The sequence below is a fragment of the Poecilia reticulata genome, chromosome 12 (genome assembly GCF_904066995.2).
Source record: "Poecilia reticulata chromosome 12, P_reticulata-male-v2, whole genome shotgun sequence".
NCBI classification, from domain to species: Eukaryota; Metazoa; Chordata; class Actinopteri; order Cyprinodontiformes; family Poeciliidae; genus Poecilia; species Poecilia reticulata.
The window spans coordinates 5,719,499-5,736,931 of record NC_088841.1 but is presented as its reverse complement, the minus strand read 5'-3'; the positions used below and the strand labels follow the sequence as shown (position 1 = coordinate 5,736,931).

Here is a 17,433-nt window from a genome sequence, read left to right as displayed (position 1 = left end):
CTGAAGCCCAGTCATGTGACGCCAACTTGTCCAACTCACACTTCCGCTTCTGCGTGTAAAAAAGTTGTGAAAAATCTGGAAGAAGTTTAGCTCTGCAGGAACTTTAAAAAAAGACACTACGGTGACGTTTTTCTTGACAAGGTAACGCGACGTTTACCGCTCCGAACATACGCGGAGTCAGTTTTCCTCTGGGGCCTGCAGTTTTAGAAGCGAAGTCATGTCGACTACAGCTCTGTACAACGACCAGCAAGGAGGCGCGGAGGCTGCGGTGGAAGCGGGGCAGGAGACCACCGCCACCTCCTCCAGCGGCGGGGCTGCCTTTGGACTTTTCAGCACCGACTTTAAGAAGTAAGTCAACTCCATATGTTTCGCTATCAAATACTTCCGAGCTTTTGAGTGAACAGGTTTGTGGTCGACGCCATGCAGCTGTTTGCGGCCAGCAGCCTCTGAAAGACTTGCTAGCATTCCTTGTTGCACACCATCATTAAGGACCTTTGACTTGTCATGTGAGCTCCAACTACACCCCTTTAACTTCAGCTGACTCCAATAAAATAATAATGTAGTACATGTCACCGTTTTGTATGTATACTCTGTTATGCTGTTGCGCAAACGGTTTTAGTTTTTCCAAATTTGACTGCAAATAGTTAAGAATTCGGGGTTGGCGATATGGGCTTCAAATTTCATCACGATATTTTTGGTTGATGTTTATCGTGATAATAATAAAAATACTATCCCTTCTTTTCAGTTGTTTTTTTTAAGGCACAGCCAAGGGCGTAGGAACTAGTCTGTCATTGGGGGGGACGCATATCGGAATCCTGACAGATCAGTAAATAGCTTGAGCAGAAATGTCATAATCTATTGTGCCATCAACACATCAGTAATGCGTTAGTCTAATCTGACCCTTGTTTCAGTAACAAGTATTCTAAAATGTTACTATTAACAATCCAATAATCAGATTAAAATTATGCATAGTACAATGACGGTCATTCCAGGATGAACATTCACTTTAGCATTTGCCTCACAACTAGCAAGCTACACACTCTGGTAGCACAGACAGGCTACCAGATTCTGAAATATGTTATTGGCCAAAAGACATTTGATTATTTGTCAAAATGCACGGATATAAATTGACTGGTAATTGAACAGGTTCTACCTCTTTCTAAAACCAAAGTAGAAAACGGCTCATAAAATAGGACTCGACAGTTTTAAACTCAATACAGCAGTATGACCAACAAAAATAAAATCTAAAAAACAAGTTTTGTTCTTCTTGAACAACTCTCTACATCAACAGTTTGATCTACAAAATAAATAAAAAATGATACTTTTCACATCTAACAGACACCTTAGCTCCTCACTGTAAACTCAGTCTCACTTTCCAGCTCTGCATTCAGTAACTTACCAAACATGAGCCATAAAAATGCTAAAGCAAAAAGCCTAAAAGTTTTTTTTCTCCTGTCATTTTCAGCCGCAAACATTTAACTGAAATGTATACAGATATGCGTTTCTGTCTCTGCCTCCCTCTGAGTCTCTACAGCCTGATGTTCCTGCATGGATTCATGGATTTACAACAGACACTACAGTAATGTACAGTGTCAGAATGTGAACTAAACAGTGTTGTGGTCAAGTCCACCAAACCCAGTGGTTCTTAACCTGGGTTCGATCGAACCCCAGGGGCTCGATGAGTCGGTCTCAGGGGTTCGGCGGAGCCTCTGCCGCGGTGTTATACACACTTGTGTAAAGTCGTGATGACGCCCCGCTTTGCCATCACTTGCTCCAGAGAATCATATTACATTGCTTAGCCAATCAGGGCTGCGGAGGAGCACTGATTGAAGGAGTTCCACTCTCAGCATGGATTTGAACTTTTGTCTTTAATTACTTCAGCAAAGCCCACAGTTTTTACCACATTCTATAGTCTAAATCTGCTCCTTAGTCGCAACTGGGGGGTTCGGTACCTCAAAAAAGGTTAAGAACCACTGACCTAACCCGAGACCAAGACAAGACCAAGACCATAGTGTATCGAGACCGAGACAAGACCAAGACTTTTAGGGTCCGAGACCAAGTCAAGACAAAGACCAGCGCCACGCTATACATGATATGATAAAATGTGAAATATGATCAAAATTACTTCTCAAATTGATCTGAAAGATCCATATTCCCATAAAAACACATAGATATTAAATACTTAATAAATTTAACCAATATTAAATTTACCAAACTCTTTGTTCTGCTTTGCTACGATCCGATCCGATGTTTGGAAACCCCAGTGGTTTCCAAACATTTTTTGCAACCCGCTACAAATAGCTGTGTGGTTGAACGATGTATTTTTGAGGGGGGCATTGACTTTTTCAGGGGCAAAATGAATCTATGTAGCTGAACATGGACAACAACTTAGCCTATAAGCTACTTGTTAAGCTTAAAGTGATGTATTCATATTAGCTAGCTAGTCATCTTTTAGCTGACTTTACCTGCATCAAGCAGCTTTACTAAACAGTCTATTAGTTTGGGGGGAAAACTGTGAAAAGTTCTTTGCGTTTTGCTGGTTTGCTGCCATGATTCTAACACACCTGTGCAGCTTCGCACAGCAGCAGCAGGTCTCCTTCGCTGCCGCACAGGTGTAAACCCAGCGTCGTAGCGCTCATGTTGCGTTTAAAGGAGGCTCCGAAAAACTGATTACCACATGTTAACAACGGATTAAAGTTTTAACCGCTGATAAAAGTGACAGAGGACACAGATATGGGAAGTGTGGAAGCCCCTACTGTATCAAATTGACAGGAATAACAGACATATAGTATTCATGTTTTTTTGTTTTTCTTTTTAATCCAAACGGCTTCCTGCACCCCCCCTGCAATGGCACGGCGCAAACCCCCTGGGGGGCGCGCCCCACAGTTTGGGAACCTCTGATGTATGCTATTCTGATAGCGTATGGTAATCTGATAGGCTCTCGGAAACACTCCAGTCCTATCCAATGAGTAAAGACCCGTGCAGAAGAATTGTACTGCTCCTGAATGTCGCATCACTACATTGCAGACTTTTGGACACAGCGTTGTCTCATATGTGTGACAAGTCAGTCAACACCTCCGCACAATGATTCAGAGCAGTGAGTGACAACTTTTTTTCATCACAATTCTTATGTGTCTCTGTACAGCTAGCTTTACTAACACCACGTCAACGGAGCTTACCTTTCTTTGAGATACTTTTCTAAGTGACGAAAAAAGTTAGACGTTGTCCCCACCGTCTGTGAAAGCGAAGCGCTGCTGAGTTAGCTGTGGCCATCGGATTTCTTATGATTTATGCAGCGTTATTCTATTGCTGACTATTAGACAGATCTTCTGCTGCTGAGAGAAAACCACTGCGCATGTCTTGGAGCGCCGCGTGCGAGTAAAAGGTGAGGGGGGAAGGGAGGAACATAAACGCGTAATTGGCAAGTCACGTTTTTGGTTGGATTTTAATCGGTGCGTTTTGCATATGTTAACAAATGAATTGGATAATATGCTGCATGTTTAGTGACATTTTCACAGTTGCGGTCTCGACTGGTCTTGAAATAAAATGCCGAGTCCTCAGCGACCAAGACCAAATGCGGTCGAGTCCGAGACGAGACCGAGACCATCAAAAAATGTTCTCGAGACCAAGACCGATCTCGAGTACTACAACACTGGAACTAAATATAAAAAGTATGTTTTTATCATACAGAATGAGAATTTAAACAACTTAATTTTCATATGTATACATTATTATACATCTCAATAATGTACACATTATTGAGATGTATAATAATAATGTATATTATTATACATTATTATTATACAATATTTGCACTATACAGTAAATATTTACTGTGCTATTTACTGTAGCACAGTAAATAGAGTGCTACACACTATTTACTGTGTAGCAAAAAATTTCACTAATTTATTTTTAAACCTCTCCTCAAGCACTTTTTTTATTGTCTCCTAACCATTACCCTTATAGTGTGGAAACAATGAAAGAAATATTGAAACGTTGAAAGAAATCAACCTGACATCAGTCTTCACCTGTTCTCCTTTCTGGTTTTACTGAAATTAATATAATTTTATATCTTCATCTGAAAACTCCACTGCTCCTAAGTCTTGACTGCTCCTCTTAATAAATAATTTAGTTATTTAAAATAAAAACAGTTGATGCATATTCAATAAACTAAATGAGACCTCACCAGACTCCTCATTTCTTCACATTCAGCACGCTGTCTCCTAAATATCTAAATAATATAAATACATGTTAAGTGGTCAGTACAATCAGGTGTTGCTTACATAATAAAAAGGCTCATTTCGCTGCTGTTTCAGTCTCATTCTAAATCATTGTGACTAGACTAGCTAACTTTTAATCAAAGTTGGCAGTAAAATTTTGAACATGTGACTATCCCAGAATTAAAACCGCTTAACCAAAAAGATTTAGTTCTATATATGAAAGTAAGATGTTATAAACGAGCGATATTCATGGCAACATTCCTGACAGATCGTTTACTTCATTCAAACGGAGTTTCTCTGACTCCGTCTGTTGCTGCCTTTACTCTGAGCCGTTCAGAGGGGGGAAGGGGAGAAAGCGCTCTGCTGAATGCGTTGTTGTGCGCCTTCAAAATAAAAGCGTGCGAGTGGAAGATTTAAAAATTCTTCGCAACTGCGGTGAAATTATTGGGGGGGACGAATGTGACTGTCTCCAATATTGGGGGGGACATGTCCCCCCGTTCCCCCCTCTTCCTACGCCTATGGGCACAGCAATCAAAGTCGCACAATGCCGCTTTTGAAAGATGTTTGAAATGGTCTAATTCATATGGAGCTGATTGTTATTTTTATCACTTTAGTCATCCTATACAATTTTTTGGAAGCTATTGATGCCCTCATGAAAAGATGGAGAAAATGATTCCAACAATACAGTCAGTTTTAGTCCCCTCATCCCCCAAGCATTATTAATTGGAATTTATTGCCATAAATCAAAATTTTTACAAGAAATTTGTCACAATAAATGATGCAGTAAATGCCTACCTTAGGGACAAGCTTTGATGTAAAAGAGAAGTTTGTATTATTTAAATTTTATGTTATATTTTCTGTTTGAGTTCTTGAAGTAACAAAAAAAAAACAGGAATTGAGCTTGAAATTTGAAGTGGCCAGAAAAAAACTTGATCTGTGCGTCCCTCTATCAAATGTGCTTTTATTAGTTTAATGTTTTTGATTTTCTTTGTCATTTTTTGCTCCTTGTTTGTAGGTCGTTTGCCTAATCTTCACGTCGGTGTGTAACTTTGTCATGCATTTTTATTTTTTTTTTACAATGGTTATGCTTTTAATCTTTCAAAGTCAATCATTAAAAAGCAGAATTTTACTACACATTTCTAGCGTGAGCTGTAGAAAACATACTGTTTTCCCAATTACATTCTGATATAATTTTGCAGTTTTGCAAACTGTGACTGTTGGAGCAAAGATGTGATAAGAATGTCAAACACCTTTTCTAGTTGCAAAACTTTTCACATTGCTTATTCTTCAATTTAGTTTGGTATAAAGGAGGCTACAGTTAGCATGTTGGAAGTTTTTTTTGTTTTTAACATTTTAGGTCAGAAAACGACCACCAGAGGTCAGCAAATCACAATCTGAATCAGCTTTTGTATCCGTTACTTTTAAAATCAAACACATTAGTGAAGAGAGCTGCAGATTTAAGTTATCCAAGGTGTGTGTGATAAGAGAACTTTTTACTTATTTATTTTTTATATTTTGTCTTTAAACCTCAGCAACAAATCTGCAGAAGTGTAATGTCTCTTGACGAGCTAAGAGACTGAGAAGAAAAGTACAAGATATGAATAATGTGTCAAAACAGAGTTCATCATGCGTATGAATAGTGACGCTGAAAGAGTGAACAAAAGTTCCCACAGATACATTCCCTAAGCTTATGAAATGTCGTTCCAGAAGAGTGGAAGCTGTTATATTCGCAAAAGGTGGGAAGACATTATATTAAACCCTGTATTAGGAAAAGAATGTTACATTACAGACTTTCAAAAAATATACTTTAAATGGGCAGTACTATGTAAAATCAACTTTTTTTTAAGCTATTGATCATTGTATATTGTTATTCCCTCATCAAAAATATACCTGGAGTGCTGCTTTGATTCTTACATGCATGTTTGAGAAATCCTTTAGTTCAACCATTCGAGTTTATAAAAGCAGAGCTTCCACATCACAAAGCAGCCTTGCTACGCACCTCCCACACACAGCTCCTTCGGACTAGCAGCAGCAATTACCAAACACCTAGTGCATCTACTGAGCTCATTATACGAACTATTTCTGGTGCTCTAACGAATATTTGTAAATGCGTAATATAGGTTTGTTGTGTGATGAAGTGCTGAGTATTGGAAATAGCAGGGGCTTCTTAAAGAGACGGGGGCCCAATTTCAAGGCGTCAAATTTCTTTTAAGTCATATTTGATATATGCATTGTTTTTATAATCACTGAAGGTGAAGTAATTACCTGTTTGTGCTATTAAATGATACTACGTGGACTGAAAACGCATAACACATCAACCAAAAACTGTCAATCCATCCCTTCAAAGAAAACAATACGGGTTTCAAATGGGCCAAAACTAAATTTGTCATAAGCCAGATTTCTACATTTACAATATTAAAAAAAGAACCTCCCTTCTTTTGTACTCCACGTCTTCAAGGCTATTTCCTCACATTCATCCTGGCTCGGCTATCTTTAATTAAAGGCCTGTCCTGTTGGCCTCGCCTGCCAAACTTGGCAGGGCATGCAGACCCCGGCCGTGTCGGTCCAAAAGTGGTTTATCGTACGGCGGTAGCAGAGGAAAAGTGGCTCTATGTTTACCCACCAGTCAAGATAAGGCCCTCCTTTTTCCCCTAGAGGGAAGTGCTGTTGAGTCGCACACAAAGCCAGGAGGCAGGTGAGGCAGCCAGGGCCACATGTGCCAGCAGGGAGCAGAAACAGTCGAATGACGTCCATCCAGCAGCAGCAGGAGGAGAGAACGTGAACAAACCCTGTCCTCAGGCATAAGGATGACCAGCCGTTAGCGAGTTAAAGGGGGCATCTTGTGACTTTCTTTCTTTTTTTTTGCACAACAGAAGAGGAAGAGAGAAGTGAATGACAAAGTCTATGCAGCCTGTCTTGGGGTGTTTTCCCAGCAGTGTCTGGCTTTGGCAAAAAATGACGACTTCATTCTGAACCTGAAGAAGAAACAAACGTTTGTGGATTTTCCGTCAGAAGACGGTCCAGGATGAACGGCGGTTTCTCGTCACTGCGTTCGGAGGTGGCAGGGGCTATGAGGACGGTACTGGTGTCCGCCGAGAGCTTGCAGCTCACTCTGAAGCCTGAGCTCACTCAGGAGGAGCAGGCCCTGACGCACGCCACCGCCGGCGGTAAACCCAGGGAGAATCTCAAAGCCGGGTACAGCAGTAAGGCCGTTGTCTGAGAAGAGATTTCTGCTTGGTTACTGAGCCAGATGAAGTAGACAGAAAAACATTAGGAGAATTAAAACGACGACTAGGTGGTTTGAAGCGGTGTGGAGCAGAAATATTTAAATCACTGCGTTTATGTGTGAAACTAGAGATGCACCAATCTGATACTGATATCTGTATTGGTCCAGATATTGAAAAAAAAATCAGGTTTCCATGAATGTGTCCAATTCATAAGATCAGATATTCAGTCTAATTCTATGCTTTGTGCTCTGAGCGACGTCATGTTTTACTATCTTACACTTTGTTCAGAATTCCTAATTTCACTTGTTGGACCATCTGAATGAAGGTTTGTTGCAGTTTATTCAAGGTTTTCAACCCGTGTCCTTCACTTTCTTTATTATTTATTTTACATTGGCTGTTACTCTTTCAGCTGCAGTGACTGAACAAATGAAAGTTTTTACATGTTTGACCAAGCTTGTGAAGCTGTTGGTAAATTTAAACATGCTGCACTGGTACAAAGTTATCAAATAAATGTGTAATTCAGCATATTTATGTCTGCTTAAAAAAAAAGGATAAATTTTAAATCAATTCAGCATTGTTTTTGTATCAAATTGGTATCGGCTGATTCTACACCTTGGATATCTGTATCAGAAGTGGAAAAAAATGGATAAAATGTGAATAAACTTTCTTTTGAATTGTACAGAAAGTAATTGGGAATTCTAAATATATTGTTAAAAGAAAGAAAAAGCACGAAGTTGCTCAGAGCACAAAAAATAGAATTAGACTGAATAGGTGGAATGAAATGAGGTGAAATCAAGGCATCTGCAGAGTTTTGCATCAATTAGCCTCAATAAAACGTAACAATGCTTGACATGGGAACTGTCTGAGAGTTCGCTGAAACAGTTGACTGGTAACAATGTCCTGCTGTTCTCCGCATGGGACACTGAGAACAACCATTGTGACTTGGCCTGTTAGCTTCCTAAAACATGATCATTGTCGTCATGTCAACAATGAGCCGGTTTAAATCATCTTTTTCCGAGGACAGCGTTGTTTTCAGACTGTGCTGCTGTTGTGCAGCGTTACCTTTGCGTGTGTGTGTGGACCATTTTCTTGATGTATCCGACGTTATGGGGACCTGTGTGGTCGCCATAAGGAGAAACGCTGTTTCTTGGTCAGGGGGTTAGATTTAGGTCTAAGGTGTGAATTGAGTTTTGGTTAGGGTTAGATACGTAATGGTAAGATTTAGACCAGTCAATCAATCAATCAAATTTTATTTGTATAGCACATTTCAGCAGCAAGGCATTTCAAAGTGCTTTACATAATAAAAACAGAAATAATCAGTGAGAAAGGGAGAGATTAAAAAAAAAATAAAAAAAACAAAAAACATTACATCATTAAAACGTCGAAAAGAAAGAAGAAGAAATTAAAAACATTAAAGACATAAAAAGATGGAAGACATCAAAACCCGCACTCTAATCCTAATTTAGCCATAAGCAACTCTAAACAGGTGAGTTTTAAGTTGAGATTTAAAAGCACCCAGTGTTTCAGCTGTTTTACAGTTTTCTGGAAGTTTGTTCCAAATCTGTGGTGCATAGAAACTGAATGCTGCTTCTCCTCGTCTGGTTCTGGTTCTGGGGATGCAGAGCAGAACCAGAACCAGAAGATCTGAGGGGTCTAGACGGTTGGTACAGTAATAACAGATCTTTAAGGTATTGTGGTGCTAAACCGTTCAGTGATTTATAAACTAACATCAGTATTTTAAAGTCTATTCTCTGAGCTACAGGGAGCCAGTGTAGGGACTTTAAAACTGGTGTTATGTGCTCTATCTTCCTGGTTTTAGTGAGAACCCGAGCAGCAGCATTCTGGATCAGCTGCAGCTGTTTGATTGATTTATTAGTCAGACCTGTGAAGACGCTGTTGCAGTAATCAATGCGGCTAAAGATAAACGCATGGATGAGTTTCTCTAGATCGTGCTGAGACATAAGTCCTCTAATCCTAGAGATGTTCTTCAGGTGATAGAAGGCCGACTTTGTGAATGTCTTAATGTGGCTCTGAAGGTTCAGGTCAGAGTCCATCACTACTCCCAGGTTTCGGGCCTGATCGCTGGTTTTTAGTTGTAATAACTGAAGCTGTGCATTGATTCTAGTTCGCTCATCTTTAGGTCCAAAGATAATAACTTCAGTTTTGTTTCTGTTTAGCTGGAGAACGTTTTGGCACATCCACATATTTATCTGTTCTAAGCATCTATTCAGTGATTGGATGGGTTCCGAGTGTTTCTTAACCCTGGTCCTCACCGCCCCCCTGCTCTGCTCGGCATGTTTTAGATGTGCCTCTATTCAAGAACAGCTGATTCAAAGGATTGCATGACCATCAAGTTCTGCAGAAGCCTGTTAATCACCGAGAGACACAATTCAGGTGTGTAGCAGAAGGGGAAAAACCTAAAACATGCAGGACAGGGGGTGGTGAGGACCAGGGTTGAGAAACACTGGTTTAGACTGTAGAAAATGAATGGAAGTCAATAGTACGTCCCCACAAAGATGGCCACCTAAACGTGTGTGTGTGTGTGTGTGTGTGTGTGTGTGTGTGTGTGTGTGTGTGTGTGTGTGTGCGCACGGTGGGGGTAGCTGTAATGGGTGAGATGGATCCAGATGTCCAGAACATGGGGATTTCACAGCACCTTTGACCCAGTTGAAACTTTGAAACTGATTAGTTGAATAGCCACGGTGCACACCGTGTTCCAGCTGAGACGTTGACCAGAAATGTCTTCGTGTTCCCAGAAACGAAGACCTGAAAGAGATGCTGGAGAGCAACAAGGAGTCCCTCAAACTGGAGGCCATGAAGAGGATTGTTCAAGTGAGTTTGTTCTTATTTATTTGCTGTTTTTACTTTTTTAGAGAAAAAAAACTACCACAACTACTATGTATATATACTTATATATTTGTATTCCTTTTAGCTCATTTCTAAGGGGAAAAATGCATCCGACTTGTTTCCGGCGGTGGTGAAGAATGTCGCAAGCAAGAACATTGAGGTATGACACCATTGAGAGGAGATGATTCATTTCATGTTGGCATGACTCACCACGTGGTTTCTGCTCGCATGGCGCTGGAACAAATTTCCTCATATAAAGCAAGAATTGGATCATGTGGATGGCTTAATTGAGTTGCAGCATTATTATTATCCATGCAGTGGATGACCTAACTAAATCAGGATATTTTATAAAAAGCTGATTCTGTTTCAAATTGAACCAGATTTAGCTTGGTTTGTCTGTTTGGCTGCTGTAGATTTTTCTTTTGTTTATATTACAACCAGGCCTTTTGCAATAATCAATAAATCAATTAATTGCATGATAAATTAAATTAATTTGCATTGTTTGCCGTTTTTCTCTTTTCTCTCTGACTTTTGTCATCCAGTTTTCTAAAATTCTTCAGTCTGGTGCTTTGGTCTGTTTTTTTTTTGTTTTGTTTTTAGAAGGATAATTTTGTTTACAAAGACTTCATAATTAATTTTATTTGTTGTTTTATTTATTTTGGATATTTAAAATGTCTTCCAGTTCCAGTATTAAATGTTCATCAGAATTTAAAGTTTATTTGAGAATGTGTTCATTATATTGCTTGAAAATGGTCTTAAAGCAACAATATTGTTTATCGCAATAACTCCCGGGACAATTTATTGTCCAGAAAGGTTTATTGTGACAAGACTAATTACAACTACAAAATTCAATGTGTTTTAATTAAATTTTTTTTAAACTTGAAAAGTAGTGCGTAGTTTGTAAAACACAAAGATAACACATAGTTTAATCTCTTTTTTTTTTTTGGTTATAAGACTCAAGCATGTTGTGAGTTTCTCTCATCCCGAGGACGGGCCTCGGTATCCTCCCCACGAAGCTGATTTTAGCAAATAACCGAACTCTAAGCAGCTGTTCCAGAAAGGGGTCCATGCCCAGAGCCTGTGAATATTGATTAGCAGCAGCAGAATAAATCACGATGCGCGAAGGGGGCTAGCATGTGAGCAGGGGGCCAGAGGCCGGGCGCCGCGTACGAGTCATGGCACCGAAGCAGCTGGGCGGCAGGGAGCGGGGACAGACCAGCGGATATAATTGGACAGAGGCGGTCTGCAGTCACATCTTCTCTCTCCTGCCTCGTCTGCACCAGCTGCTAGGGTTGTGTGAGGTCTTCTTACTTCATCTTACCTCCCTTGTCTTTCCCCGGCTCTTTCCAGTGGGTATGTGTGTGTCTGTCTCTAAAAATGGCCTCCTCATTCTCACTCGCCTGCCTCACATCTTTGCGAGCGACCGCGTCGCACTAATTACTGCACAACCTGAAGAGTGCAAGCGCAGTTTGCTGACAGCTGCTGCGATTTCATATGAAAGCTTTTTATTTTTATTCTTATCATTTCTGCTCTGTGATTCCCACAAACGTTGAAGCTGTGTGTTTTGCTTTTTCTTTGGTCTAGATTTATAGTTATTAGTAAAAAGTGTGTGTGTGTGTGTGTGTGTGTGCAACAGATGCAAATCTTTCAGTGTCTTTCTAATCCTGAAAGGGTCAGATGTTGATTCAGAAACAATTTTTTTTTCTGAAATCATTACATTAAATTGGCTGTTCAACTTCTTTTTTTAAAAACTTCTTTTTTTAACCATTTTTAAAAGATTGGTTAAATTTTTTGTAATCAATTAAAGTTTTTTTTTTTTTTACCAATTGAAATAATTTTTTCAAATTTTTTTCACATTTTTTAATTTTTAAAATTTTTTAAAACCAATTTAGAAACATTGGTTTACATTTTTTGAAGCCAATTTAGAATAATGGAAAAAAACAAACAATTGAGCAAATTTGGTTTCATTTTTTTAGACAAATTTTAGATTTTTTAATTTTTTTTTCCAGTTATTTTTTTTTTATCAAAGGGAGCCGATCCTTGAGGGCAGATGGGTTGTGTCTCCTTTCTTATAGTGAGTAATGCCATTAATTCCAGCAGTAATGACCAGAATGATGATGGAGAACTGTGGTTCTCTGCTGCTGGTCAATACGTGCTGGATTGGAACGCACAGGCCCGATTACTGGCTGAAGATCTCCGTGATTGTACCTGAAATATAACCTTTCTCTTGACCTCCAGCTAAAATCGGCTCATAAATGGGATAAGTAATTCCTCAAGCAAGTCGTCATTTTTCACACTTTTTCTTTCCTCTTTTCTGTCTCATTGGTTTGTTTCTTGAGCTCATAACAAGATTTGAAGCTGATTTTTAAATCTGTTTTTGTAAAGCTTTGACTTGCAGACACTGATTTTTAAATGATCCTAATTTATCTTTTAGAGCTATAATTAATTAACAGCAATCTAAATATTCTAACAAAATGTTTTCACTCTGAGCTGAGGTGACGTCACACTGTGTGTGAGAGTGGACTGTGTTTGAAAAACAAAGACGATGACTACAAAGTTTAAAGGGGCAGTTTTATGTAAAATCGACTTTTTTGCACTTTACGTCATGTTATATAATGTTCGCTCATCAAAATCATACTTGGGGTGTTGCTTTGATTGGTTCATGCTTGTTTGAGAAATCCTTTCATCTCCATGGCAACCATTCAGCTGTGCAAAACTCTTCTCGTTCGCTGCAAAAGGCGTAGCTCGTTCTTAGAGCTGCAGCTTCCAAGCTTCTGCCTCACAGAGCAGCCCTCTTACTCAACTCCTGTAGACTAGCCAGCAGCAGTTAGCAAACACCAGAGTCCTCTATGTGTTAGCCTATTTTTTTTTATTTGCTTGTTTCTCATATTGGATTCTTCTAGAAAATCCACTTGGAAGACAAAAATGACACCGTCCGTTCTTAATCTTAGTGAGAACGGACTTCGTAGTTACTAGCCTGTGATTTTCTTCTGTGTGCGGGTCAAAGGCTCCAGGTTCCCGTTCTGGGTCAGGACCTTTTTAGCTGATGACTAGGCGTAAATCCTGGGTTGAAAAGGTGTTCCGAAAGCACTTTGTGTGTGATTGTAATGTAAAAAAACGGCCTGCGATCTGCATGAACATCCAACATTCCAGGACTGGCTTTTTAAAATCGTTTCGGTGTTGTCAGCGCGACCTCGTTGTCTGCTCGCCGGTCTGAAACAGATTGGATCTTTGAGCTCCCAGCCGCCTGGTCTTTGGGGCGTCTCTGGTTTTATTCTTCTTTCCTAGCTGAGGAGCCGATACAAATCAACGGACGACCGACCTTTTGACATCTGAGCTAGTCAGGAAAGCAAGACAAACATAATCTCAAGCGTTCCTGTCAGAAACGAAGAGCAAGGCTGACTCAAACCACAAACTTCTGAAGACGGGAAACCTTTTATAGCAACACTTTTTTCAGCCCTTTGAATAAATGGACTTCCAGTGAAAAATAAAAAACAAACTGCAGGAAAGCTGTCCTTTTTATCTCATACATCATTGTTCTTATTTTCCATTTGATAACTCCAGTCCAAGGCTTTTTCAGCGACTTTACAACCAACCACCAGTTTGTTTCCTTCTCTGACTTAAAACATGAACTTTCTAAATTAACTCTTTGTTCTCTTTCATGTGTTGGGCAGCTGAAGAAGCTTGTGTACGTCTACCTGGTGAGGTACGCAGAGGAGCAACAGGACTTGGCTTTGTTGTCAATAAGCACCTTTCAACGGGCCCTCAAGGTAACAATAGTCCAATCTGAGGCCTTTTCTTTGTCTGAAGCCTTATAAACATAGGAGTTTTATTCTCCAACTTTGAAATAAATCCAAAGTGTTTCAGCCGCCAAGTAATGTCTAAATGGTGTTGCATCCATTTGGAACGCATTCTTACTCATTTCCACTCCATGGGAATTAATTTCTCATGTTTGCCACACCAGTATAGCAAAGAACTGCCTGGATTGCATATAAATTTAAGCAAATTATTGAGGTATCACACATTCATGCCAGCAGCTTTTTGCTTAGTGCTGCATAAACATGATTCAGAAGGTGGTGAAACTATTGGAGAAGCTACTTGTTATGCATGTTTGCAATCATCACAGTGCAGAGAGCCATTATCATGAGATGAGCATTTGTTTTTTTATTGTTACAGCGATATTCCCCAACATTACATGGCAGTTTGAAGCCCACTAGTAAATCTAACCCTCCACTAAAATTGGTGAAAATGTTCTGAAATTAGCTAATGCTAATCAGCTGGGTCATTGAGGGAAATAAATCCTGCTTGTTTCAAAAATGGATAAGTTGAGATTTGATGTCATTTCTTGATCTGAGTTTAACTTTCCACCAGTGTTTTTTCTCTCTCTCTCCACAATTGTCTGCTTCAGTTTTTGCTCCATCTTGAATTATTTTCCGCAAAACTTCCTGTTTGTCCAACTTCATTTTACTTCTATTTTCTTGTAGAGATCTGATTTCAAGATCGGTACTACTTGGTGTCAGTGCTTCTTGTGCCACAGTTTGAGAACATACAGTATTAGGCTATAATGGAGAGATAAAAACAAAAATAACTTCTACTTTTTCTTTCCCTCTTGACTCAAATATCACAGTCATTACAACGGGCATGTTTTCACTTTTCTTCTTCATTTCTGCACCAGGACCCAAACCAGTTCATCCGAGCCAGTGCCTTAAGGGTCCTGTCCAGCATCCGCGTCCCGATTATCGTCCCCATCATGATGCTGGCCATCAAGGAGGCGGCCTCTGACCTTTCCCCTTACGTCAGGAAGACCTCTGCGCATGCTATCCAAAAACTGTACAGGTAGGACTTTATGCACAAATGGCCCTCATTGGTGGACATTCATCCTATATGGATTGATCCCTATTTTGCCACAAAGTGTTCATCTTTTAATAACTGTGACTTTATTTTCAAAAGGTTTTTATAAACTATTGTCCTTTCTTCATTAGTGGACAGGAAGTATGGTAATGAGAGGAGGGAATGACTATAGGATGTGGACAGGGTTGCAATGCCTGGTAGCCATCTTTGGTGGCACATAAGTCTGCTTTTATTTGATTAAACTTGGCTAAATACAAAAATGGATCAGACTTTGTTCTCACTGCTGAAAAGCTTTTTATTCAGTCTAGCTGAAAAGGACGAGCAAACTGGATTAGGTAATAACCAGGGGTGAAAGTAAGGGGGTACGGCAGGATACTGCGTACCCCTAAAAGATTTAGCGGGGGTACGCAGTACCTGCAAGAGAGGGGAGTGGCTGTCTGCTGTAAAAAATTAATGGGTTCACTGTGAGCCGTTAGTGCACCCACTAATCAGCCGTGACTGATTTGTTTTTCAAGAACAATCTCAAACACGACTTAATCAGTTGGTAAACAGCTTTTTTCCCCCATTTCATATTGTTACTGAACTGTTTGTGCGTTGTTAGAGCAGCGGTACAATAATCGCGGAAGGTTTTGAGTCGATTTTGGCATTAGGTGACAAACTGAACGCCACCAGCAGGCTGAGACCAGCACGTCCACCTCTGGCTCGCTTAAAACGTTCATAACTTTATTAAAGAATAACAACAAAAAAATCAACAAAACGTGCTCAAATTAATGACCCCACAGCAATAATAATCTCAGTGATTATTGTTTCAACAAGATGTTGCGCAATTCTGTGCGTTTCGGTTCCAATATCAAAATAACGAGCAGAGCAGGAGTTTAAAATTAACTAATCAACCACCGCTGTGTTCATGAGAGGCTTATTAATAATTGCAAAATAAATATCAAGCCTGCAAACCTAATATCTGTGATAACAGATTGTGCTGGACGATAAATTGTCCTAGAAATGATTGTGATAAACAATAATATTGTCATTTTGAGATCATTTTCAACTAATATGATAATAAAATAATAAATAACTAAAATAACAGCCTTTCTTTTCATAAGGCAGACATGCAAAATAAAAATTTCGTTATGATACACAGTAATTTACACCCTACATTCCTACAAACTTCATTTGTTTAATTCAAATACTTAATGCTTAGTTTGTTTAGCAGTTTTAAAAAAATCATTCTTTTTGTAAATATAATTTCTGAAAAAATTTTTTTTTAATGCCCACAAGTACTTTTGACTTGACATTATGCCCCCATGTGACCAAAATGTCAGAACATCACTGGTTAAGATGAAAGCATGTTCATGTTTTTGAATGTCCTAGACAAAGTCCAGACCTAAATACAATAAAGAAACTTTTGCAAGACTTGGAAAAATAATGTTCAGATGCTCTCCATTAAGTCCAGCTGAGCTATTTTGCGCGTAAGAATGGACAAAATGATAGAAAGTTCACTTGTGTAGAGAAAGCCGGTTCTACAAAGCATCCAAATAGTGAGGGTGAAAATCCTAAGCACACATCTGATTTTAATTTGAAAAACATGTTCAAAATCACACATTTTGCTTCTTGTTTACAGTTATCCAATACTTTGTGTCGCTCTATTAGTCAAAATCCCAATAAAATGCATTCAGATTTGTGGCTGTAACCAGTGTAGATGGTGTCCATAGACACATGAAACTGCTCGCTGTCCACACAGTGCTGGTGATTTAATTTCTGTTCTTTCATGTGAATAATTGCATCGTAACATCTCACCGTTTGCCCCTTTTTTCAAAGCGTTTCTCTTTTCCTCTCAGCTTGGACGCAGACCAGAAGGAGCATCTGATCGAAGTGATCGAGAAACTATTGAAAGACAAAAGCACGGTGAGTCCCTGCCACGCAGTTCGCCACGCAGGCCACCGGAGGGCGCCGGAGTCAAGCAAGTCCTCCGGCACCCCAGCTCATTCAGCAATGCCATGGTTTGTTAACACCCACTTAAACCCACACGTCTTCAGATGCTCCCTGTTAAGTGTCCATTTGGAAGGAATTTTCGCACTGATGCTAGTGTCAGCTTAATTTTCTCGAAGGCCAGCTCCTCTTTTTTTTCTTTTTTCCCCCTCTAAAGTAGACCTTAAATGAGCTGGATTCTGTGTTTAGAAACAACGCGGACGGCCCATTGGAAGCCAGCAGGCGGCACATTTCGCTTCGAGGAGGTCACAGCAAATACTAAAGGGTCTTTAAATGGCAATTTCAGATATGTAGATACA

General features: G+C 39.6%; 1 protein-coding gene across 1 annotated transcript in view; it reads left to right on the top strand.

Annotated features, from left to right (window-relative positions):
- The first annotated feature begins 6,919 nt into the window (after positions 1–6,919).
- Positions 6,920–17,433, top strand: part of ap3b1a (adaptor related protein complex 3 subunit beta 1a) — a 79,536-nt gene continuing 69,022 nt past the window's right edge. Inside the window, exons 1-6 of the mRNA XM_081613869.1 lie at positions 6,920–7,415; positions 10,204–10,279; positions 10,380–10,454; positions 13,969–14,064; positions 14,970–15,130; positions 16,984–17,050. Of these exons, the coding sequence (XP_081469995.1) occupies positions 7,246–7,415; positions 10,204–10,279; positions 10,380–10,454; positions 13,969–14,064; positions 14,970–15,130; positions 16,984–17,050 (645 nt within the window). The 5' untranslated portion in view covers positions 6,920–7,245. The remainder of the gene's footprint in view (positions 7,416–10,203; positions 10,280–10,379; positions 10,455–13,968; positions 14,065–14,969; positions 15,131–16,983; positions 17,051–17,433) is intronic.